The sequence below is a fragment of the Martes martes genome (genome assembly GCF_963455335.1).
Source record: "Martes martes genome assembly, chromosome: 4".
Lineage (NCBI taxonomy): Eukaryota > Metazoa > Chordata > Mammalia > Carnivora > Mustelidae > Martes > Martes martes.
The window spans coordinates 65735038-65761533 of record NC_137891.1 but is presented as its reverse complement, the minus strand read 5'-3'; the positions used below and the strand labels follow the sequence as shown (position 1 = coordinate 65761533).

Below are 26496 nucleotides of genomic sequence, written 5' to 3'. Positions count from 1 at the left end.
TGCTGGGTTGTAGGGTGGCTCTATTTTCAACTTTTTGAGGAACCTCTATACTGTTTTCCAGAGTGGCTGCACCAGCTTGCATTGTAAGGAGGGTTCTCCTTTCTCTGCATGCTTGCCAACACCTGTCGTTTCCTGACTGATTTATTTTAGCCATTCTGACTTGTGTGAGATGGTATCTCATTGTGGTTTTGATTTATATTTCCCTGTGCCAACTGATGTTGAGCACTTTCTCATGTGTCTGTTGGCCATTTGGATGTCTTCTTTGCAGAAATGTCTGTTCATGTCCTCTGCCCATTTCTTGATTGGATTATTTGTTCCTTGGATGTTGAGTTTAAGTTTTTTTTTTTAATTTATTATTATTATTATTTTTTGAGTTTGTAAGTTCCTTATAGATTTTGGATACTAGTCCTTTATCTGATACATCATTTGCAAATATCTTTTCCCATTCTTTCGGTTGTCTTTTGGTTTTATTGACTGTTTCCTTTGCGGTGCAGATGCTTTTGATCTTGATAAAGCCCTAATAGTTCATTTTTGCCCTTGCTTCCCTTGCTTTTGGCATATTTCTAGGAAGAATTTGCTGTGGCTGAAGTCAAAGAGGTTGCTGTCTGTTCCCTCAAGGATTTTGATGGATTCCTGTCTCACATTGAGGTCTTTCATCCATTTTGAATCTATTTTTGTGTGTGGTGTAAGGAAATGGTCCATTTTCATTCTTTTGCATGTGGCTGTCCAATTTTCCCAACACCATTTGTTGAAGAGACTGTCTTTTTTCCATTGGACATTCTTTCCTGCCTTGTCAAAGATTAGTTGACCATAGAGTTGAGGGTCCATTTCTGGGCTCTCTCTTCTGTTCCATTGATCTATGTGTCTGTTTTTGTGCCAGTACCATACTGTCTTGACGATTACAGCTTTGTAATGGAGCTTGAAGTCTGGAATTGTGATGCCGCCAACTTTGGTTTTCTTTTTCAACATTCCTCTGGCTATTTGGAGTCTTTTCTGGTTCCATATAAATTTTAGGATTATTTGTTCCATCTCTTTGAAAAAAGTTGATGGTATTTTGGTAGGGATTGCATTAAATGTGTAGATTGCTTTAGGTAGCATAGATATTTTCACAATTTCTTATCTTCCAATCCATGAGCATGGAACATTTTTTCCATTTCTTTTTTTTTTTTTAAAGATTTTATTTATTTGACAGACAGAGATCACAAGTAGGCAGAGAGGCAGGCAGAGGGAGAGGAGGAAGCAGGCTCCTTGCTGAGCAGAGAGCCTGATGCGGGGCTCGATCCCAGGACCCTGAGATCATGACCTGAGCCGAAGACAGAGGCTTTAACCCACTGAGCCACCCAGGCGCCCCAATATTTTTCCATTTCTTTGTGTCTTCCTCAATTTCTTTTATGAGTACTTTATAATTTTCTGAGTACAGAGTCTGTGCTCTTTTGTTAGGTTTATTCCTAGGTATCTTATGGTTTTGGATGCAATGTAAATGAGATCAACTCCTTAATTTCTCTTTCTTCTGTCTTATTGTTGGTGTATAGAAATGCAACTGATTTCCATGCATTGATTTTATATCCTGACACTTTACTGAATTCCTGTATGAGTTCTAGCAGTTTTGGAGTGGAGTCTTTTAGGTTTTCTACATAAAGTATCATATCATCTGCAAAGAGTGAGAGTTTGACTTCTTCTTTGCCGATTCGGATGCCTTTAATTTCTTTTTCTTGTCCTATTGCTGAGGCTAGGACTTCTAGTACTGTGTTGAATAGCAGTGGTGATAGTGGACAGCTCTGCCATGTTCCTGACCTTAGGGGAAAAGCTCTCAGTTCTTCCCCATTGAGAATGGTATTTGCTGTGGGTATTTCATAGATTACTTTTATGATATTGAGGTATGTACACTCTATCCCTACACTGTGAAGAGTTTTGATCAGGAAAGGATGCTGTACTTTGTCACATGCTTTTTCAGCATCTATTGAAAGTATCCTATGGTTCTTGTTCTTTCTTTTATTAATGTATTATATCACATTGATTGATTTGTGGATGTTGAACCAATGTTGTAGCCCAGGAATAAATCCCACTTGGTTATGGTGAATAATCCTTTTAATGTGCTGTTGGATCCTATTGGCCAGGATTTTGGTGAGAATTTTTGTATCCATGTTCATCAGGGATATTGGTTTGTAATTCTCCTTTTGATGGGGTCTTTGTCTGGTTTTAGGATCAAGGTAATGCTGCCCTCATAAAATGAGTTTGGAAGTTTCCTTTCCATTTCTCTTTTTCTAGAACAGTTTCAGGAGAATAGGTATTAATTTTTCTTTAAATGTTTGGTAGAATTCCCCTGGGAAGCCATCTGGCCCTGGGCTAAAAGGGTAGCAATGACCCCAGAAAAATATACGCTAACCAAATCAGAAGGGACCTGAAACTGAGGGGAGAAAAAGGAGGGGAGAAAAAAAATACATATCTATATACATATACATATACATATACATATACATACATACGTACACACACACACACACACATACATATATAATTAGGCTGATGAATAGAACAGAGCCACACACTTGATTTTGGGTGTATTTTGGTCTCTTATTAAAAAACGCCTCTCACAATATTAAGGAAGAAAAACTTATATATTTACTCAAAAATAAGGGTTAACATGTTGTAGGGATGAAATGTGACTGAAGATGAAAATTAAAAAAGATTTTAAAAAAGGAATTGATAAGAAGTTGGTTGAAAAAGGAAAAGAAAAAAAAAAGGAAAGAATGTGATCAGGCTGGAGACTAGAACAAAGCCATATGCTAGATTTAGGGTATATTTTGATCTGTTAGAAGAAACTGTATCCCAAAATTTTAAATAAAGAAAAACTTGTATGTACACAACAAATAAGGTTAAATGCAATGAAGGGATAGAATATGACTATAGCAGTGAAAATTAAAATTGATTTTTAAAAAGGTATTGGTAAGATAAAATAGATTGAAATAAGAAAGAGGAAAAGTTAAAAAAATAGAATAAGAATGAAATTTAATAAATTTTAACTTTGAAAGACTGAAGAATCATGGGGAAAACAGCCATGAACTCTGTATGCTGTATTCCCCTCACTCTGGAGTTCCTCAGTTCTCATGATTGGTGAACTTGGTCTTGGCTGGATGTTCTTGCTGATCTTCTGGGGAAGGGGACTATTGTAGTGATTCTCAAATGTCTTTGCCGAGGCAGAATTCCACCGCCCTTGGGAGGGGCCTGGCTAAGTAATCTGCTTGGGTTTGCTCTTGGTGGCTTTTTTTCCCTGAACGCTTTCCGTTCAGCATGGCAGAAGAGAATGAAAGTGGCGGCCTCCTAATACCCAACCCAGAGGATCTGAGAGCTTGGGGCCCAGCTGCCCAGTGCGCCCTCAGTGAAAAGCAGTCAGTCACTCCTGTCTCCCCAGTTTCTGGCTGTGCTTCATGCTCACCCGGCCTGTTACAGTGCATTTCTGTCTCTGGCACATGGCCCCATTTGGAGTCTCCATACCCAGCAGATTCCTGTAGTGTGCTCATGCACTGTTACTCCTGGTGGAGGAAGGAGGGGTGATCTCCCTGATTCTGCCACCTTGTGGGTTCCCTGCTTGAAGAGCAGTGGCCCGACTCTGCTGGGGATCATTTTTTAAGGTAACCCCCAGCTGAGAGACCAGTCCTTGGCTCCATCTCTTTAGCTGGCTTCCCTGCTCCAGTACCTGGGGGCTCTGCCACACACAGGGACCCCTGGTCTTTTTGTGACCCCGAGGGACCTGATACCACACTATTGCAGTGAGGGCTCCCCCCACACCCCCGCTTAGCCTCTGGAGCAATGTCCCTCAGTGGAGCAGACTTCTAAAAGTTTTGATTTTGTGCTCTACTGCTCTCTCTTTTGCCGGGAGCTGGCCCCTCCCTTCTGGGGTCTGTCTTCCCTATCTTCCTTATATTGCCTTGGATTCACTTCTCCACATGTCCTACCTTCCAGAAAATGGTAGCTTTTCTGTTCGTAGAATTGCTGCTATTCTTTTCTTCTATCTCCTGTTGAGTTTGTTGGTGTTCAGAATGGTTTGATAACTATCTAGCTGAATTCCTGGGACCCTACAAAATGTCTATCTCCTACTCCTCCACCATCTTGCTCCTCCCTCTCTAGATAGGGTCTTTAGTGAGATGTCAGTGTTGTCATTAGAAGTATTTTTATTAATAATAGAAAACTCTTATCTAGTGCTTACTTTATGGTAGACTCTATATGCTAAATAGGTAATGTGTATTGTATAGCTCCTTGTATAATTTTAAAGTGAAATAACTTTAATGATGAGCTTTCCATAGAAGATAAATGAAATATTAATTTCAGTAACTTCATTGTAGTGTGGCTATTTCTTATATTCTGTTTTATATGCAATAGTTTTTTTTCTTCATTCTTCTTTTTCTTCTTTAGCTAGTATAGAACTGCCTTACATTTTAAGTTTAGTTTCCCTGAACTAAACCTTTTTATCCCTTGATAAACATCCTTTTCCTATGTTCTTTCCCAGTAGTTTGAGAAGGTGTTTTGTTCAAACCATGATTATAATACAGATTTTCTGTTTATTTAATCAGAAATGAAGGTCACTGGTTAATATAAGAATGTTGATTTGCTACTTGTCATAATATTAGAGACAGTGTGAAGAGAGGGCCTTACTTATTTCCTATGTATAACTTTAAAATAGAAAAGTAGTCTGTTTTCTGTATAAAAACTATTAGAAAAAATGACCTGAAATTTGGTTTCAAGTGAAGTATGTGAGGAAATTGGATAAAAGTTTAGATTCATTCAACTTGAAAGTAGTAATTTAAATCTAGGATTAGAGACATTTTATTGCATGATATTCTCAGATTTTTGTTTCCTTGAAATGGCTATAGAAAATAGGGCATAGCAACTAGAGTTTTATTCCTTTTTTTTTTTTTTTTTTTAAGATCTATTTATTTGAGAGTGAGAGAACACGATGAGAGCCTGATGTGGGGTTTGATCCCAGGACCCCATGATCATGACCTGAGCCAAAATTAAGAGTTAGCTGCTCAACTAAGTCACCCAGGCACCCCTAGAATTTTATTCTAATGTAGTGTCTTTAAATGAGAATTTACCAGTGTAACCTATCAGGTGAGAGTAAAGGCTTCATTCTTATGATGTATTTTGTTAAACATGAAAAATTGGAGAAATGGCTTTCTTTGTTCAGAGCCCACTGACAAATAATTTTATCAGTAAACGGGGCGCCTGGGTGGCTCAGTGGGTTAAAGCCTCTGCCTTCGGCTCGGGTCATGATCCCAGGGTCCTGGGATCGAGCCCCGCATCGGGCTCTCTGCTCAGCGGGAAGCCTGCTTCCTCCTCTCTCTCTGCCTGCCTCTCTGCCTACTTGTGATCTCTGTCTGTCAAAGTAAATAGATAAATAAAAAATAAATCTTAAAAAAAAAAAAAAAGAAAGAAAAAAAAATTTTATCAGTAAACGGATTACTCTGCCCTGAAATTTTAACATTGAATGGCATAAATTTACCATTACTGTAATCCTGAAATTTATGCATGAATATTTGGTGAGACAATAGACTCTAATGCTTAGGACAAACCATTTAAAATCATTTAATCCAGTGATTTATCTCATGAGTTCCCCCCTCGCCGCAGCCTATATATGTATGGAACCATAGGGAACTCCAGAAGTAGCATAATGAGATTGTTATAAAATTCTCATTTCAATTGAATTGAAATTTGTCTTCTTGTAATTTTGCCCCAAGGATCTAATTTGAAGTCTTTTGCTTTATTTTAAAAATTAAAACAATGACTAGTTAGAGCAAAAATAACAATATATTATGGGGTTTATAAAAGAATCATGGATTATTTAGAAGTATTCTTTTAAATTTTCATGTATTTGGGGATTTTCCTCCTGTCTTTTTATTATTGACTGCTTGTTTAATTCCCTTATGATGTGAAAAAAGTTGGTATAATTTCATTTATTTCAAATTTGAATTTAAAAAATGTTTTTAATGGCTTCGAATATAGTTTATCTTGGTGAATTTTTAGTTTGTAGTTGAAAGAATGTGCATTATATGGTTGTTGAGTGTAGTGGTTTTTATCTGTCAAGTAGACCAATTGGTTGATAGTGATGTTCATGTCTTGTGCATATTTAACAATTTTCAACTCTTCTTCTACCACTTGTTTAGAAATGTTTTAAATTCTCTGTCTTAGTGTGGGACCTGGAGTGCTGGGGGAATTTTCTTAGTGTGCCTGCACTTTAATTAATTTTCAGCAGAACCTGCCTGACTCTGACAGAGTGATTGCTGTTGCCTTTTCTTTGGTGCAAGGCTGATTCTGTGCATCTGGTTCTCAGAAGTGAGTCTCTCTCAGTGTTCCTGATGCTTCCCAGAGTGGTAGCCAAACTCTTCCTTTATGTTTGTGGAGGGTCTTGGGTGAGAATTTCCTACCCTTCCCCCTAACAGTAATAGAACCTCACTTTATATAAGTGCAGAATGCTGGGTCCAGCAGGTTTTCTGCTGTTCAACCAGTAGAATATGGCTATTGTTTTGTATGAAAGAAGGATCAGGAAAGCATGCAGTGATTTGGCCTCAGAATGGTCTCTTTCCTGTATCTCATGTTGTCCTGTCTCCAGTCTCTCTCAGAAACATCTGGTGGAGGTGGAGAAGTGAGTGCAGATTCCTCCTGTGTCTGGGTTTTCCAGAGAATCTATGTTTTTACTCTAGCCCACAGAAAGCCTTTAAGAATTCATTAACATTTCAGCTATTCCTACCTCCTTTTAAGGCAGCTGCCTACTTCTCCATACTCTAGGAAAGGTAAAAAAATTTGTTGGATTATCCCATCTCTCTTTGAATTGGTTTTTATTATACCCTTTGGAATTCACTTTACTTGGTTGCTTATAACCTCAGCTCTCTGATGGGCTTTTTGAAAGTTACAGTTTTATAGATAATGTGCTTTTTCCCCATTGTAGGGTTTGAGCAGTGTTCTCTTGTAGCTTTCTGCTAAGTAGAAGCAGAACTCCCCATTTTTAAAAAAATAACAACTTCTATTTCTTCCTCATTATGGTCCTATTTTTTAAAGATATATATATATATTTTAATGAATCTTAAAAAAAAAAAATAAAAGATGGGTGGTAGACCTGGGTGGCTCAGTTGGTTAAATGGCCAGCTCTTGCTTTTGGTTCAGGTCATGATCTCAGAGTGCTGGGATCAAGCCCTGCATCAGGCTCCAAGCTCAGCTGGGGAGCCCGCTTGGGGGTTCTTTCTCTCCCTTGGCCCCTCCCCCTGCATACATTTTCTTTCTCTCTCTCTCTCTCTCTCTCTCGTAAATAAATCTTTAGAAATACATATTTCTAAAGTTTTATTAAACCCAGTTGATTTTTATAAAACATATTTTTTAAAGATTTTATTTATTTATTCAACAGAGAGAGACACAGTAAAAGAGGAGGGAACACAGCAGAGGAGTGGGAGAGGGAGATGCAGGCTTCCCACTTAGCAGGGAGCCCGATGCAGGGCTTGATCCCCGGACCCTGACATCATGACCTGAGCTGAAGGCAGACACTTAACAACTGAGCCACCCAGGCGTCCCTTTTTAAAAAATATTTCTTTAAAGCTTTTATTTATTTATTTGGCAGAGACACAGCAAGAGAGGGAACACAGTTTTTTTGTTTGTTTGTTTGTTTAAGTGAACTCCATGCCCAACATGAAGCTTGAACTCTGGCCCCAAGATCAAGAATCATAGGCTCTACCTACTGAGCCAGCCAATTGTCCCTGTGTTCCTATTTTTATTTAATACTTGGGCATAGTTCTGATAGCTAATTTAATATCTTTGTTGTTCCATCATCTGTTGTTCATGTGTTCTTTTCTATTGACTAACAGTTTTAGTGGTTATTGGTCATTATATTAGTTTTCTATTGCTGCATCAAAGATGAGCACATATTTTATGGCTCAGAATATCTCACATTATCTTACAGTGTCTGTGGGTCAGGAGTTTAGGCAGGTTCTCTGCTCAGGTCTCTGAAGGCTCTGAAGGCTATAATAATCAAGGTGTCAATCAGGCTGTTTTCTTCACCTGAATCTTTAATAGGGGAGAATCTACTTCTAAGCACATTCACATTGTTGGCAGAATTCATTTACTAGTGGCTGTATTACTAAGGGCCCTGGTTTCTTACTGGATGTTATGTGGAGACTGCCCATAGTTCTTAGAGGGCATCCATAATTTCTTGTCATGTGGGCTTCCTTACCATGGCTGCTCACTTTATTATGCCAGCAAGGAGAATCTCTAAACTCAAGGAGGGCTTTTACCTGATTATATCAGGCTCACCCAAGATAATCTCCCTTTTGATTAATTCAGACTTGAAATTTGATCTGGAATTGGTACCCTAATCACATTAGCAAGGTCCTTTCACCTTGTCATATTCTGTTGGCTGGAAGCAAGTCAGAGGTCCTGCCTAGGGGAGAGGTTTATACAGGGAATCAGCACCAGAAGGCAGGGAATATGGGATCTATCAGAATTTTGTCTACCACAGTCACATTTTTCTGATACTGAAGAACTAACCTTTTTGAGGTCTTTTTTTAAAAATTTTCTTCGGGACATTGTAAAGTAGCCTTCTTCATAGGGGCAGTTTGGTTCTATTACTATCAAATGACCTTTCTGGGGGCTCTTCCTTGAATAGGAGACCACTGAGAACTCCTATTCCTGGCTAAAGCTGGAATTTCTACTTGGAGGATGTCCAAGAATTTTTCAGTTTGTGTCCTTCATAGTTGTTTGTCCAGCCTATTGGAGTTTTATTCTGTGCATTTATAGACGGTGCATAGTAAAGTGTGAGGGTTCCCCTCCACAGACTTTTTTTTTTTTTTTTTTTTAAAGTAGGCTCCATGCCCAGAGTAGAGCTGAATGCAGGGCTTGGACTCATAACCCTGAGATCAAGATTCAGATGTTTAACCGACTGAGCTACCTAGGTGCCCCTGAAGCTCTTTTGCTTCTTTTTGAAGCTTTGCCCTACACTTCCAGACATTTTATTTTTTATTTTATTTTATTTTTAAAAAGATTTTATTTATTTGTTTGACAGAGAGAGACACAGTGAGAGAGGGAACACAGGCAGGGCTAGTGGGAGAGGGAGAAGCAGGCTTCCCACTGAGCAAGGAGCCCGATGCAGGGCTCTATCCCAGGACCCTGGGATCATGACCTGAGCCTAAGGCAGAAGACGCTTAACGACTGAGCCATCCAGGTGCCCAACTTCCAGACATTTTAGCCTCCTGAATTTTTATCTTTATCTGATTTGCTTAGTTTTCTGGCTTTGTTTGGTTCTTCTTCCCTGTACCCATGGTCTGGAAATTGTATTCAGGCAGAAGTGGCAGTGCTTAAAGGGCTCATCTCATTAATTTTCCTTCACTGTTATTATAGTCTCGTATTACCTATTGTCTAGTGTCTGAAAAATAATTATTTCGTATTTTGCCTAGTTTTATTATTTTCTTTTTATGGTAGGAGGTTATATTCTGTGTTTATTACTCCATGATCAGAAGCAGAATGGATCAATCTACTTTGATGTAAAATATTATTAAGCTTGCTTAATATAATCATCTTACTCCTATGGGAGCTTCACTGTTGCTAACATCTAGGCTTAATGGGCACACTTAGATGCTCTATAGTCACTGATGATAGGGAGACTGATAATTAAGGTAGTAGAGAAATTGCTGGTTGAGTTGCATTTTTGATATCCAGTGATTGTGTGGTGTTCCAGAAGATGAATATCTAGATTAGGAGTGTCATTATGATATGCAGTAATAACATTGATGAAAGAAATTGAGGAGGACACAAACAAACGGAAAGATATTCCATGCTCTTGAATTAAAAATTGGTATTTTTTAAAAAGATTTTATTTATATATATATATATATATACATATATATATATATACACATATATATATGTATTTTTAGATGGGAGGTGGAGAGAGAGAGAGCAGGTGCAAGTGTGCAGGCACACAGAGGGGCAGAGGTGAAGGAGAAGAGGAAAAGAATTTCAAGGAGATTCTGCTGATTGTGGAGCCCTATGTGGGGCTTGATCCCACAACCCAGAGATCATGACCTGAGTTAAAACCAAGAGTTGGATGCTCAGCTGACTGAACCACCCAGTCACCAGTAGAAGAATTAGTATTATTAAAACATTCATACTACCCACAGCAATCTACAGATTCACTACACTTCCAGCAAAATACCAGTAGAATTTTTTACAAAACCAGAAAAAAATAATACTAAATTTGTATTGAACTACAAAAGACCCAGAAATTTTGAGAAATAAAAACAACCCTGGAGGTATCACAATTCCAGATTTCAATTCCCACAATTCCTGAAATCTGTGGGAAGCTTAGTCCCACAAAGCTTCCAGTGATCAAAACAGTATGGCACTGGCATAATAATGGACAGATCAGTTTCCCTCCCTCCCTCCCTTTCCTTCCTTCCTTCCTTCTTTCTTTCTTTCTTTCTTTCTTTCTTTCTTTCTTTCTTTCTTTTTCTTTCTTCAATCTCTTTAATAAATGGTGCTACGAAAACTGGACAGCTACATGTAGAAGAATGGAACTGGACAGCTTTCTTATACCATACACAAAGATAAACTCAAAATGGATTAAAGACTTAAGTGTGAGACCTGAAACCATAAAAATCCTAGAAGAGAACACAGACAGTAATATCTCCAACATTAGGCTTAGCAACATCTTTCTAGAAATGTCTCCTATGAGGGAAACAGAAGCAAAAATAAACTATTAGAACTACACCAAAATAAAAAGCTTTTGCACAGCAAAGGAAAACATCAACAAAGTGAAAAAGCAGCCTACTGAATGGAAGATACTTGCAAATGATACATCCAATAAGTGATTAATATCCACAATATATAAGGAACCTATACAACTCGACACCAAAAAAGAAAAAAAATTGGTGCCTGGGTGGCTCAGTTGTTAAGGGTCTGCCTTCAGCTCAGGTCATGATCCCAGGATCCTGGGATTGAGCCCCACATCAGGATCGCTGCTCAGCAGGAAGCCTGCTTTTCCCTCTCCCACTCCCCCTGCTTGTGTTCCCTCTCTTGCTATCTCTCTCTGAGTCAAATAAGTAAAGAAAATCTTTAAAAAAAATTTGATTAAAAATGGTCAGAGTAGGGGCACTTGGGTGGCTCAGTGGGTTAAAGCCTCTGCCTTCAGCTCAGGTCATGGTCCCAGGGTCCTGGGATTGAGCCCCGCATCGGGCTCCCTGCTCAGTGGGGAGCCTGCTTCCCTTCCTCTCTCTCTGCCTGCCTCTCTGCCTACTTGTGATCTCTGTCTGTCAAATAAATAAATAAAAATTTAAAAAAAAATGGTCAGAGTACTTGGCTAGATATTTTTTCTAAAGAAGACTTACAGATGACCAACAGACAGTTGAAAAGATGCCCAATATCACTAGATGCCCAGTATCACTAATTATCCGAGAAATACAAATCAAAACCACAATGAGATATCATCTTATACTTGTCAGAATGTCTAAAATGAAAAAAGAAAAGAAATAATATGTTAGGGTATAGAGAAAAAGGAACTCTCAAACACTGTTGGTGGGAATGTAAATTGGTACACTGGGGAAAACAGTATGGAGGTTCCTCAAGAAATTAAAAATAGAAATGCAGTATTAGGGGTGCCTGGCTGGCTCAGAGGGTTAAGCCTCTGCCTTCGGCTCAGGTCATGATCTCAGGGTCCTGGGATTGAGCCCCGCATCGGGCTCTCTCTGCTCAGCAGGGAGCCTGCTCCCCGCCCTCCCTCTGCCTGCCTCTCTGTATACTTGTGATCTCTCTCTCTGTCAAATAAATAAATAAAATCTTTAAAAAAAAAAAAAAGGCAGTATGATCCAGTGATTCCACTATTGGGTATTTACCCCAAGAAAATGAAAACCCTAATTTAAAAAGATATATGTACCCCTATGTTTATTGCAGTGTTATTTACAATAGCCAAGATGTGGAAGCACCCTAAGTGTCCATCAGTTGACAAATGGATAATGAAGTGGTGGATACAGACAGGGGATTATTACACAGCCACAAAAAGGATGAAATTGTGCCACTTTCAACAACCTGGATAGAGTGAGTTGTTATCATAGCTAAGTGAGATTAGTCAGGGAAAGACAACTATCATATGATTTCACTCATATGTGGGATCTAAAAAAACAAATGAATAAGCAAAAATGTGGAATCAAACCTAAAATATGGAGAACAAAGTGATGATTGCCAGAGGGGAGCAGGGTGGGAAGATGGGCAAAATGGATGAAGGGGAGTGGCAGATACAGACTTTTAGGTGTGGAATGAATGTCATGGGAATGAAAGACACAGTATTGGGAATGTAGTCAATGATATATAAAAACATTATATAGTTACAAATGATAGCTATACTCCCAGTGAGCAGTGAGCGTAGCATAATGTGAAGACTTTTTGAATCAATGTTTACACCTGAAACTAATGTAACATTGTCAACTGTAGTCTAAAAAAATCACAGTAATCACTAAATCATGAGCTGAGAGAGGGCGAATGGGGAGACTAATCAGGAGGTTATTTCTGCAATTCAGGTGAAATGTAGACAGGTCCTATCCAGGGTTAAAGGTGGTAAGAATAATAAGAGGATCCACACATGAAGTGAATAAAGAGATAATGAGCATTCAAAGTTACATGAGGTTTAGAGGGTTGATGTTCTTGCTGTTACCGAAAAACAAAGAGGAGCAATTGCTTTTGAGATGTTCAGTTTGGACACACTTACCAAATTTAAGGGGCTTGTAGGAGTTATTAGTGATGATATCATCCCAATTATTAGAAAAATGGGGATGGGGATTATTATTTTTTAAAAATTTTTTAAAATTTTTTTCAGAGACAGACCAAGTGTGCATGTGAGAGGTGGGGAGGGGCAGAGGGAGAGGGAGAGGGAGAGGGAATCCCAAGCAGGCTCTATGCTCAGTGTGGGGCCCCATGCAGGGTGGGATCCCATGACCCTGAGATCATGAACTGAGGTGAAATCAAGTGTCAGGTGCTTAACTGACTGAGCGATGCAGGCTCCCCTATTCTTTTTCTTTTCTTTTTTTTTTTTTTTTAAGATTTTATATATTTATTTGACACAGAGAGAGATCACAAGTAGGCAGAGAAGCAGGTGGGGGGTGGGGAAGCAGGCTCCCTGCTGAGCAGAGAGCCCAATGTGGGGCTTGATCCCAGGACCGTGAGCTCATGACCTGAGCCAAAGGCAGAGGCTTAACCTACTGAGCCACCCAGGTGCCCTGAGTATTCTTTTATTTAAGGTTTTCGACTAAGTTTAGAGGTTTGGGAAAGCGTGATGTGTTTTGTGATTGACATATAAAAGATACTCAGAAATTATGAAATTAATTGAAGAGGTAATATACAATTTTGCCTTTTATATTTTCTGCATGTGCAGTAATTACTCTTTGATGTAATTAAAAATGGAGGCTTTTTAAAATTCAGGTTTCTAGTTGAAGATGTTGCTTAAGAGTTAAAATTTTTTTTTTCTTACCACTTTCTAGGAAGTGAAGATAGAGAACTTATTCAGAAAAGGAAAGAGAAATACAGACTAGAACTGTTGGAACAAATGGCTGAACAACAGAAGAACAAGAGACGGTAATGAAAGGTTTGCATTTAAAAAAGATGTTTGAACTTAAAATGCATTTATGTAGAGTATGTGGGTGGCTTAGTCATTTGGGAATCTGACTCTTGATTTCAGCTCTGGTCCTGATCTTGGGTCATGTGTCAGTCCTGCAGAGGCCGTTTGAGGTTCTTCTCTCTCCCTCCCCTTGCTCGCATGTACTCTTTCTCCCTCTCTCTAAAATAAATAAATAAATAAATAAATAAATAAAATCTTTGAAAAATGCTTTTGTGTAAAATGATATGGTGATGACAATTATATAGTAAAATATGGGCATATTTTTCCCAAGATGATTATGTGTTTGTAAGTCACTTCTGTTTCAGCCTCTACATTCTATATCAGCTAAGGTAATAAAACAAATACTATATGAGCGTTCATTTATGGTGCCATATAGGTAACAGATGAGACTGTTTTATATTCTATAACAGGCCTTTTATATACCTTTGGTAATTTCTTCAATTTTTTATTTAGAGTAGCATTTAATGTTATCTACATGCCCACAAATATGAAATGGAAGTATTTTGTTTTATAACAATGTGAAATTATAAGCATACCCATAAATGCAATATAAAAAAATAATCATGATAAATCCAGATAGATTTATATTGTATACAACTCTCAGTGTTTGTAATCTTTCTTGTAGAAATAGTTGTGAAATAATAGTTACAGTTTACAATTAGGAATAGATATCTTGTTTCTAGAGAATTTGAGGCCATATACTATTAACTTTTAGTTTTGCCTTTTTTCCTCTATGTTAGAAAAAGCCATTATCTATTGTTTTATCTTAGTCATTTCTAACATAATTTTTTTTTTTTGGTAACATATTTTTCTTAAAAACTCTGTTTAAATACTTTAAAAGTATGGTATTAATTTTTAATTATTTACCCTTTAGTCAACAAAACATACACATTCCCTAAACATTTTTCTTTCGCAAAGTAAAGATTTTGTTTTACTTCTGTAATTCTGTGCGAATTACTGAGGCTTCGAAGTACTTCAGGCACTAGTTTTAAGACTTACTGTAAGTCAGTTTACATGTGAAATCTAGTTTACTTTGCACCAAATAAAATATTTAGTTTTCAGAATTATTTAAGATTTTATTGTCAGTTAAAGGAATTACTCGTACTTGAAGATGTTACTGAATGGACTTTGTGTTTAAGTTTGTTTTAGTAATGATTATGATTTTGACAGTGTTTGCTATAACTGTTTAATATACAGAATTTTAATTTTGTTCAGAGAAAAAGATATGGGACTCAGTGTTGCAGCTTCTGGAGTGCGAGACCCTGAGAAATCAGTAAGTGTTTCTGGCATCTTTTAGTGTTTACTCTTTCATTTAAATAAGGCTCAGTGGTAATGACAGGTAGAGATAGAAGGTATTGGGCAAAATATAATAGTAGACCAGTTTGAATAGTAATAAATTCAGTTCTCATAAAACCTAAGTCCTAACTCTTACTTGTTTATTCCTCTAAGATAATTTTTCCCTTTTCATATGTGCGTTTTTGTGTGTGTGTATGTGTTTTTTTTTAGTTTGTTTTAAATTAGTTCTTTTTGCTTTGTTCATAGACATTATCCAGGGGGAAGTTATCTCAGTTTAATTTACAATAAATATTAATATTTTTCTCGAGTTTATCTTACCACTCTTGTTAGAGTGAATGATTTCCAAAGAAACAGAAATCTTTGATTCTAGTGTTTAAGCATTTTAGTAATTTTTATTTACTCTAAAACTAGAGACATAATAATCTTGTTTTTACTTTAATTTTGCAATTCTCATCATTTAGTGGAATGAATTACATCATTGCAGTTAAGTAAGGAGGAGGTAATAATTTATTGCTCTTCTCAAAATATGCTTTTTCTGTAGTGGGATATGCTAAGGCAAGTTTTTATCTTTGATGACTAAGAAACTTTAATTTCATTAAAAAGTTCATTCTTAGAAAGAATAGAGCAACTTAAAATTATTCAACTTCAGGCAACTTTTAAGTATATCCTCTGAGTTGTCCATTTAAAGAAGTTTAATACTGTGCTAATATTACTCTAATGTGCTTTTTGACTGCTCATAGAATAAAACTTTTAGATTAATCTGAGAAATCATTCCTGAGGAATTAAGTATGGTGGGGAAGAAAGGATAATTCCAAAGCTAAATATATTTTCCTCTATCAGTGAATACCTGTGAAATAGTTTTCACAGTCAAAAACTTTCTTTTAAAATCTTGAACTTTTTAATGTAATATGGTAGTATGCTAAACATTTAATTTATGGATACATTATATATGGTTTATATTAGTATTTGATGGACATTCTTATTTATATTTGAATGAAGCAGCCTTTTGAGTGCCAAGTTGCTTTATGAGAATAAATAAGAACATTAGATACAATAGTTAAACCATTACTTTGGGGTTTACTTTTGATGTCAAATTTTAGGAAAAGATACATAAATGATGTTCTAAAAAAGGGGTTAGGAAACTGTAGCCTATGGCCAAATCTAGTTGCTCCCTATTTTTGTAAATAAAGTTCTATCGCAGCACACCCTCACTTATTATTTAGATATTGTTTTGGGCTACTTTGGTGCTATGATTGAGTTGAGTAGTTCTGAGGAAACTGCATGCTTTGCAAAGCCTGATATATTTTCTATCTGGCTCCTAACAGAAAACATTTGCTGACCATTCTAGAGAATACTTGATGTCAGAAATGGCAGTTGGATAGAGAAATAGCACAGTGTTATAGTATAATAGAGTTTTATATTTAGAATTAATATCTGGCTCTAGTTATTGCTTGATTATTTATTAAAGGTGAGGTCTTAGGTGATTTATATACTTTCAGGGAGCCTCATTTACCCCATTTATAAAATAAGGATTAGATCTTCAAAGTCTTTTATAGTTATAAAAATTCTTTTATTCTGTTACTAACTAAAGTGGCTGTTTACAATCTGGGATAGAGGGTCTTTTGAGGTTCCTTCCACCTTTAAATTTCTGCCTTTAAATTTATGATTATATGTAACAAACATATAATTTTTTTTCTTTATTTTAGCCTGATAGACTAAAGCAGTTTAGTGTGACACCAAGACGTTTTGAAGAGACGATACCACCTGAAAGACCCAGAGTAGCTTTCCAGACACCTCTCCCTCCTTTATCTGCCCCATCTGCCCCACCCATCCCATCAATTCACTCCATCCCATCTCAGAATGAAGATTTGCTCAGTGGACCCAGCTGCACCCTTGGTGAAATGGTGCCTCCCAGGTGCTTGTTTAAAATGTTTTGTGTTTGGGAATTAGGTAAGGTATCATTATATTTCAGGCTTACAAGGATTTGCTGAAGCAGATAAAGTGGTCCTTCAGAGATTTTTGTATGATTAATAGCTTCTGTGAAAGAATTTCTCTTGAAATTTGTGTTGTTAGTCTTTCTCTTATAAAAACAAGGGAAATCCTTAAAACATTCTTTTACTGTTTAAAGATGCTTTAATAGTTTTAGACTGTGTAACTAACTGCATTTAGTATTTAGTTTTAGGTTGCATTTTGGAATATCTGTTATTAAAAAGTTTTAACATACAAAAGCTATACATTTTCTTCCATTTTATAATTTCCACTTGGCAAACACTGATTACTTCTTTCAGTTTAAGCGGAAAAAAATTTTCTCATGTGGTTCTTTTGTATATATTACTTTATTTTGGCTTCTGTTTCCTTCAACTCTTTCTCTGCAATTACTTACAGGCTATGCAACTCAAATATATGAAATAAAAAGTGTTGAGATTATAAAACCTATAACTTAGGCATTAGGGTAAGGATTTGATTTTTATAGATGAAAGGCATAATGCTATATGAGACTGTACATAAAGAAAATTTTCTTGTGAACATTGGTATTTTTCTGGACGGTGCTTTTTTCCCTTAGTAGGATTTGAGCTTGTTTTTTTGCTTACTAATAATGTATTAATTATAGGAGAGTGTTTAATTAAGTGGTTTTCTTTTTTAACATTGATATTTTCTGTGCTGTATAATTTTGATCCCACCTAGTGTTTTGAGTCAGGAAGTCATTAGATGAAACAAACAAAACATCTAATAAACACAGTACACAGAGTGCTACAATTTGTTAGTTGTAAATAAAAGACTATATTTTCTGTGCTATACTTTCTTTCAGTAGAACTTAGTCTTTTATTTACAACTAACAAATTGTAGCACTGTGTGTACTGTGTTTATTAAATGTTTTGTTTGTTTCATCTAATGACTTCCTGACTCAAAACACTAGGTGGGATCAAAATTACAGAGCATAGTATGATGGTCTCCACAATGGTTTAGGGATTAAAATGGTTGGCTCCGCTGTCTGCAATTTTGGGAATACTACACCTTTATAAAACTTCAGTTTTCTCATTTGTACAAGTGAAATAATAGTCTTTTTTTTCTTACCTAAACTTCCAGAGCTGTTGTAAAGATCAGATTCTGTATATATCTCTATACAAATTTAAGATATAATGATGTTGACATTTCCCTTTCATAGCAGTTTCTCGACTGCTTTGTTGACGTACCTATGCAGTGAGGATAGTGAGGTTAGACACACTGAGTGGCCAGTAAGTGTGAAAAATATTAATAACTGGAGAGAACTTGAATGCCTTCTTAGCTCTTCAGAATTGTTTTTGAAGTATTCATCAAGGGATAATCTGTTAAGATACACTCAAAAGAAAAGACATTCCAAAAAAAAAAGGAAGACATTCCATTCCAGGATGCCTCCTTTTCTCCTTTTCTCTTTCTGGTCATCTAAAGGAATTTGCCTTTTCCATTTTTACTGTTAGAAAGTATTGCCTTGGTGCAAATAGAGAGATGTTTCCTAAGCAGCAATGAAGTGCAGAAATAGAGGTTTTTAAAAGTTTATGAAAGACAAAATATTATGTCCAGACTTCACTGTTAAGTGGCTTCTCTTTCACATTGTATATGACTTCCTTTGAAAGAACAATAAATTATTTTAGAATTAAAAAATACATTCTTTCCCCCCAGTCAAATGGAACCGTTTATAATCCCATTTATACCTATTTGCGGGCGCCTGGGTGGCTCAGTGGGTTAAAGCCTCTGCCTTCAGCTCGGGTCGTGGTCCCAGGGTCCTGGGATCGAGCCCCGCATCGGGCTCTCTGCTCAGCGGGGAGCCTGCTTCCCCCTCTCTCTCTGCCTGCCTCTCTGTCTACTTGTGATCTCTCTGTCAAATAAAAATAAATATACCTATTTGCCTTTTCTTCCTGAGTTATCCTTCTCTTTGTGACTCTAGCAACATGGCAGAAGCATTGTCTTTTCTAGAAAGCCTTACTTCTTTCCTCCTCTCCCCTATGTGATTTGAATGTCCCTGTTCTATATTCCTACAGCACTGTGTATCTGTATTGTTTAACTTACATGCTGGGCTGTAATGCCTATTTATTTCTGTATTACTTTGAGGGACCATGTTTGTTCAATACTGGCATAGAGTGACTAATTAGAAATGAATTGTTATTCAAAGTTTTTGTCTTATGTAAGTGTTATAACTTAAATTCTGAGACGTGGTAGTATATTTTGCTTTTTGAATCCTAATTTTTGATAAGAGATTAAAGCAAGATGGTGGTCTTTTCTAAAGCAACAATTAGGTTTTCAATAAAATTGTGCAAAAGAATTATGTCTTGATTTTAAAAAGTTGCAATGAAATATGAGAAAATTTTTCCAATTTTCTTTTGATACAGGATTGCACCTCTGCCTCCTCCTCCCCTACTGCCACCTATAGCTACTAACTATCGGACTCCTTATGATGATGCATACTACTTTTATGGGGCCAGGAATAATTTGGATCCCAGTCTTGCTTATTGTAAGTTATCTATAGGCTAAATATTTTTTGCTAGTGATTCAGTTAGGAAAATTATTTTTTTTTGTAAGCAAAAATAAATAAGTTGAAAAACCACAGCTTTACTTAATTCAGATATTCATATTTATTGACTTAAAAATGCCCTATTTTAAAACTCAGCTTTATTTCAGTTCCTTGTTTTTTATTCAACTTTAAGAAATGTCTATTTTGTGGTTTCTTGCAATGTTCTTTGCTAACTCCTGAGAAGGAAATACGAAATTTTTCCCTTGGGTAATATTCAGTGTGTGACTTTTTCTTTAGGAATAAAGTGTTAATAAATGGGTACTCTGAAATAAATGTGTTTGTTTTCTTTTAAGATGGTTCAGGAATGATGGGAGTACAGCCTACAGCTTATGTTAGTGCTCCTGTCACCCACCAGGCAGCACAGCCTATTATGTAAGTTATTAAAATAGTAATTTGTCTTCCATTAGAATCTATTGTTTTTTCTTTCAGAACAAATCTAACTTAACTGTCAATTATTGCATAACCAGTATATTCAAAGTATTGCTTTTAAGTCAATGTTTCATAGAAACATTTAAAAAACTTTTTTAGAAACTTTAAGAAACTTTTAAAAAATTAAAAGTATTTTAAAAAATTAAAAAAAATTAAAAAATGTTTCATAGAAAGTACTTTTAAAAATTGAGGGAAACCTTATTTTCAACATTAGAAAAGTTATGCATACATATTGAGAAATAAGAATAGAAAAAGCATGGGGCACCTGGGTGGCTCAGTGGGTTAAAGCCTCTGCTTTTGGCTCAGGTCATGATCCCAGAGTCCTGGGATGGAGCCCCCCATCTGGCTCTCTGCTCCTCAGGGAGCCTGCTTCCTCCTATCTCTCTCTGCCTGCCTCTCTGCCTACTTGTGATCTCTGTCTGTCAAATAAATAAATAAAATCTTAAAAAAAAAAAAAAAGAATAGAAAAAGCATATGAAAAAATTGAAATCACCTAAAATCCCCATCCAGTGATAGGTGCATCTAACTGAGCATTCAGGAAGTCTTATTTAGTCACAAAATCATATACACAACATACGCCAAAATTATCTTATATTGTATATATTGTTCTGTAACCTTTTAAAATTAAAAATATAAACATCTTTTCCATGTAAATAAGTATACTTTATAGCATTATTATTTAAAATTAAACTTTTTACTAGAGATAATTATAGATTCCCATGATGTAATTATAAGAAATAATATAGAGACATCTTGTATTCCCTTTACCCAGTTTGTAATGCTAAGATCTTGCAGAATTGTGGTACAGTGACATAGTCCAAATATATGACATTGGATATATTCAAGATACAGAACATTACCATCATCACAAGGATCCATTATCATGCCCTTTCAGCCATATCTAGTTCCTTCCTGCCCCTACTCCCTTCATAGGCACTAGGAACAACTAATCTGTTCTCCATTTCTTTTTTTTTTTTAAATTAATTAATTTATTTTTTAAAAGATTTTATTTATTTATTTGACAGAGAGAGTCACAGCTAGAGAGGGAGCAGAAGTAGGGGCAGTGGGAGAGAGAGAAGCAGGCTTCCTCCTGAGCAGGGAGCCCGATGTGGGGCTTGATCCCAGGACCCTGGGACCATGACCTGAGCCGAAGGCAGACCCTTAAGGACTGAGCCACCCAGGCGCCCCAATCTGTTCTCCATTTCTTTAATACCATTTAAAAAGTGCTACGTAAACATGGAATCATATATGTAACCTTTTGGAGTTGACTCTTTAAAATCAGCATAATTCCCTTGGGATTCATCCAGTTGTTGAATGTATAAATTGTTTATTCTTACCGCTAAATAACATTTCATTGTATGTTTGTACCACAGTTTAAACATTTCATCATTGAAGGACATTTAAGTTAGTATGAATAAAGCTGCTGTAAATATTCGTGTACAGGTTTTGAACATAGCCTTTAGTTCTTTAGGATAATTGGTCCGGAGTGTTATTGTTGGGTTATATGGTAGTTATAACTTTATGAGAAACTGCCAAACTTTTCATAGAGACTGTACCATTTCACATTTGTATTGGCAGTGTATCCAGAATCTGGTTTCTTTACATCTTTACCAGCATTTGGTGTCATGACTTTTGTTTATGCCACTTTGATAGGTGTGTAATGATACATCATTGGGGTTTTAATTTACGTTTCTCTGATAGTGATGATGCTTAACATCTTTTCATGTATTTATTTGCCATATGTTTGATGAAATGTCTCTTGATATTTTTTACACATTTTATTTTACTTATTTATTTTTTTAAGTAGTCTGCATGCCCACGATGGGGCTTGAATTCACAACCCTGAGATCAAGAGTTGCATGCTCTACTGACTGAGACAGCCAGGCGCCCCATTTTTTACACATTTTAAATTGGAGTTTGTTTTTTTTTTTAAACTATTGAGTTTTTGAGGGTTCTTGATATATTCTATATACTAGTTCTTTGTCAGATATCTGGTATGCAAGTATTTTCTGTCAGTCTAAAACTTGTCTTTATCCTTTGAGTAGTGTGTTGCATAGAGCAAAACTTCTAAATTTTGATCAAGCCGAATTTACAGTTTTTCCTTTTATGGATTGTATTTTCAGTGTCAAATCTAGTATTCTTTCTCTAGGCCTAGATCCCAAGGATTTTCTCTGTTTTGTTTTTTTTTCCCCTTTCCCTAAAAGTTCTATAGTTTTTCATTTATGTCCATGATCCATTTTGAGTTAATTTTTAGTTAAGATGTGAGTCCTAGATTGAAGGTTTTGGTTCCCCCCCACCCCCCCATGGGTGTCTAGTGGTGCCCAGCATTATTTGTTAATAAGATTATTTTTCCTCTGTTGGATTACTTTTGCATCTTTGTCAAAATCCACTGGACATATTTTTGTGATTCTGTTTCTGGGATTCTGTATTCTATTCCATTGATCTGTGTGTTTATCCTTATGCCAGGAGCTGTAATAAGTTTTGAAATTGGGGAAGTGTGAGTTCTCCAAATTTGTTTTTCTTTTCCAGGATTGCTTTGGCTGCTGCAGGTCCTTTGCATTTCAATGTAAATTTTAGGATAAGCTTGCCAATTTATGCAAAAAGTCAGTTGAGATTTTTGGTAGACATTACATGGAATCTGCAGACCTGCTCAGTATTACCTTAATTTTTTTTCAATTTCTTTATTGTGGTAAAACACACATAACATAAAATTTACTATTTTGAGCATTTTAAGTGTGTAGTTCAATGGTATTAAGTACATTCATATTGTTGTGCAACCATCACCACCACCTGTTTCTAGAACTCTTTTCATCTTATAAAACTGGCTCTATACCTGTTAAACAACATCTCCTTATTTCCCCCTCCTTCTGCCCCTTTCTGTCTCTGTCATTTCAAATACTTTAGATGCCTCATAGAAGTCAAGTCATATGTAATTCATCTTTTTGTGTCTGGCTTATTTTACTTATAATGCTTCAAGGTTAACCCATGTTGTGGCATAAGTCAGAATTTCCTTCCTTTTTAAGGCTGAATAATACTTCCTCATATGTAGATACCACATTTTGCTTATCCATTCATCCATCGATAGGCACTTGGGTTGCTTCCATGTTTTGCTGTTGCAAATATGCAGCTGTGAACATGGGTATACAAGTATGTCTTCTAGACTTCGCTTTTGGCTCTTTAAAGTATATACCCAGAAGTGGAATTGCTGGCTCATATGGTAATGACCTATCAGGTAACCATCATACTGTGTTCCACTGCAGCAGTACTATTTTTCATTCCCATCAACTGTACATGAGGGTTCCAGTTTCTCCACCTCCTCACCAATACTTGTTATTTTTATTTGATAAGAGCCATGCTAATGGATATGAATTGTTATCTCATTGTGATTTTAATTTGCATTTCCTTACAATTACTGTTGTTGACTGAAGTTTCATGTGCTTATTGACCATTTGTCTGTCTGTGGAGAAATGTCTGTTCAAGTCATAGTTCATTTTTTAATTGGGTGGTTTGGTTTTTTGGTTGATGAATCTTGAGTTCTCTTTTTTTGTGGATATTAATTCCTTATCAGATAAATGATTTGCAAATATTTCCCCCCATTCTTTGTGTTGCCTTTTTACTTTGTTGATAGTACCTAGCAACACTGTCAATGCACACAAAATTTTAATCTTCATGAAGTTTTATTTGCCTCTTTTTTTCTTTTTCGGCTGTGTCTCTGGTGTCCCATCCAAGAAATTATCAAAACCAAACTGAAGCATTTTTTTTTTAAGATTTTATTTATTTATTTGACAGACAGAGATCACAAGTAGGCAGAGAGGCAGGCAGAGAGAGAGGGGAAGAAGCAGGCTCCCCATTGAGCAGGGAGCCTGATGTGGGGCTTGATCCCAGGACCATGGGATCATGACCCGAGCTGAAGGCAGAGGCTTAACCCACTGAGCCACCCAGGCGCCCCCAAATTGTTAAGCTTTTGCCCTATGTTTTCTCCTAAGAGTTTTATAGTTTTTGGCCTTACATTGAGGATTTTGATCCATTTGGTATGAAGCGTTATTAAGGCCCAGCTTCATTTTTCACATGTGACTATCATTTTCTTAGCATCATTTGTTGAAAAGACTGCACTTTTCCTATTGTATGTTCATGGCACCCTTGCAAAAATTATTTTATTTTGCAGGCATGCATTTAGTTCTGAGCTCTATTCATTTGTTATATATGTCTCTTTATATGCCAGTACCATGCTGTTTTGATTACTGTAGCTTTGTGGTAGGTTTTAAAATCAGGAAGTATGAGTCCTGTAGCTTGTTCTTTTTCAAAAATTTTTTGGCTATTTGAGGTCCCTTGAGAAAATAAAAGTAAAGGTGTCTCTTCTGCAAAAAATATCATGGAGTTTTAGATAAGGCTTGCATTGAATGTGTGCATCACTTTGGGTAGTATTGACATCTTAGCAGTATTAACTCTTCTAATCCATGAATGGGGTACATTTCCATTTATTGTCTTAATTTCTCTCAGCAATGTTTTATAGTTTTCAGTGTATGTACAAGTCTTTCACCGCTGTTTTCTTTGATGCTATTATATTGCATCAAATATTCTGTTCTCTTTGATGCTATTATAAGTGGAATTGTTTTTGTAATTTCCTTTTCAGATTATTCATTGTTTGTGTATAGACGTGCAACTGATTTTTGTGTTAACTTTGTATCCTACCATTGCTGAATTTGTTTTACTAACAGGTATTTTTTTAATGTGGGGGATTTAGAGTTCTCTGTGTATAAGGTCATGTCATCAACGAACAGAAATTTACTTCTTATATTCCAATTTCGATGCCTTTTACTTATTTTTCTATCCTAATTGCTCTGGCTAGAGCTTCCTATACTATGTTCAATAAAAGTAGAGAAAATGGGTGCTTTTGCCTTGTTTCCGAACTTCGAGGAAAAGCTTTCTGTCTCTTAAATATGGTATTTATGTTGAGGTAGTTTTCTTATTAAGAAAGATTGTTGAATTCTATTATTCTTTTTCAGCATCAGTTGAGGTGATCATATGTTTTTTTTTTTTCCATTCTGTTAATGTGGTATATAGTACTGATTGATTTTTATATATTAGCCATCCTTGTATTCCAGGAATAAATCCTCCCTTGACCATGGTGTTTAATTCTTTTAATAGGCTTTTAAATTTAGCTTGCTAGTATTTGTTGAGGATTTTTACATCAGTGAACACAAGCAATATTGGTCTGTAATTTTCTTGTAGCATCTTTGTCTGGTTTGGATATAAGGGTAAAGCAGGCTTCTCAGCATGTGCTAGGTTGTCTTCCCTCCTCTTCAAGGTTTTGGAAAAGTTTGAGAAGGATTGATGTTAGTTTTTCTTTTAAGTATTTGGTAGACTTTACCATTGAAGCCATCAGGTCTGTGGCTTTACTCTGTCAGGAAATTTTTGATTAATGATTCAATTTCCTTACTAATTATAGGTCTTTCCAGACTTTCTATTTCCTTATGGTTTAGTCTTATATTTTAACAATATTAAGTCTCCAATCCATGAATGTGGAATGTCTTTAAAATTATTTGGGGTTTTTAAATTTCTTTCAACAATGTTTTGTAAGTTTTAGATTATTTAACTTCTGTTTAATTTATTCCAAGGTATTTAATACTCTTTGGTGTTGTGAATGGAATTGTTCTCTTAATTTCATTTCCATATTATTCATGGTAGTTTGTAGAAATACAATTGAATTTTGTGTATTGATCTTGTATCCTGCAACTTTGCTGAACTCTTAACAGTTTTTAGTGGATTTCTTAGCATTTTCTGTATGCATGATTATGTCATCAGTAAATGAAGATAATTTTATTTCTTCCTTTCCTTCTTACACCTTTTATTTCTTTTTCTTCATTAATTGTCTTGCTTACAACCTTCAGTACAATGTTGAATAGATCTTATGAGACTGGGTATCTTTATCTTATTTTGATCTTAAGTGGAAGGCATTTATAATCATTAAGTATGATGTTAGTTACAGGTTTTTTGTAGTTGCCTTTATCAGCTTGATGAAGTTTCCTTTTATTCTTTGTTGATTGTTTTGATCATAAATAGTATTTAGAATTTTAACATATTTCAACATATTTCTAAATTAGAAATTGAATTTTGCCAGATGGTTTTTCTGCATTTAATGAGATGCTTCAGAGGTTTTTGTTCTTTATTCTATTAATATGGTGTATTATATTAATTAGTTTCAGATAGTAAATCAACCTTGAATTCATGTGATAAATCCCACTTGGTTATAAAGTACTATTCCTTATTATGTGTTTCTGGATTATTCAGTTTGCTAATTTTTGGTTGAGGACTTTTGCCTCCATATTTATGAGTGATATTATTCTTTGGTTTTGTTTTCGTGTCCGATTTTGAAAAAAATTTTTTATTTATTTGAGAGAGAGTAGACGAGTGGGGGGAAGAGAGAAGAAGGAGGGAGGAAGAATCTCAAGCAGACTGTGAGCTGAGAGTGGAGTCCAGTGGGGGGCCCAGTCCCACAACTCTGAGATCACGACCCAAGCTGAAACCCAAGACTTGGGTGTTTCACTGACTGAGCCACCCAGGTGCCTGTTCATGTCTG

At 36.0% G+C, this 26496-nt stretch overlaps 1 protein-coding gene across 1 annotated transcript in view; it reads left to right on the top strand.

Moving 5' to 3' along the window:
• Positions 1-26496, top strand: part of CSPP1 (centrosome and spindle pole associated protein 1) — a 174568-nt gene that overhangs the window by 69712 nt on the left and 78360 nt on the right. Inside the window, exons 11-15 of the mRNA XM_080801138.1 lie at positions 13506-13599; positions 14858-14915; positions 16645-16853; positions 19306-19427; positions 19781-19859. Of these exons, the coding sequence (XP_080657264.1) occupies positions 13506-13599; positions 14858-14915; positions 16645-16853; positions 19306-19427; positions 19781-19859 (562 nt within the window). The remainder of the gene's footprint in view (positions 1-13505; positions 13600-14857; positions 14916-16644; positions 16854-19305; positions 19428-19780; positions 19860-26496) is intronic.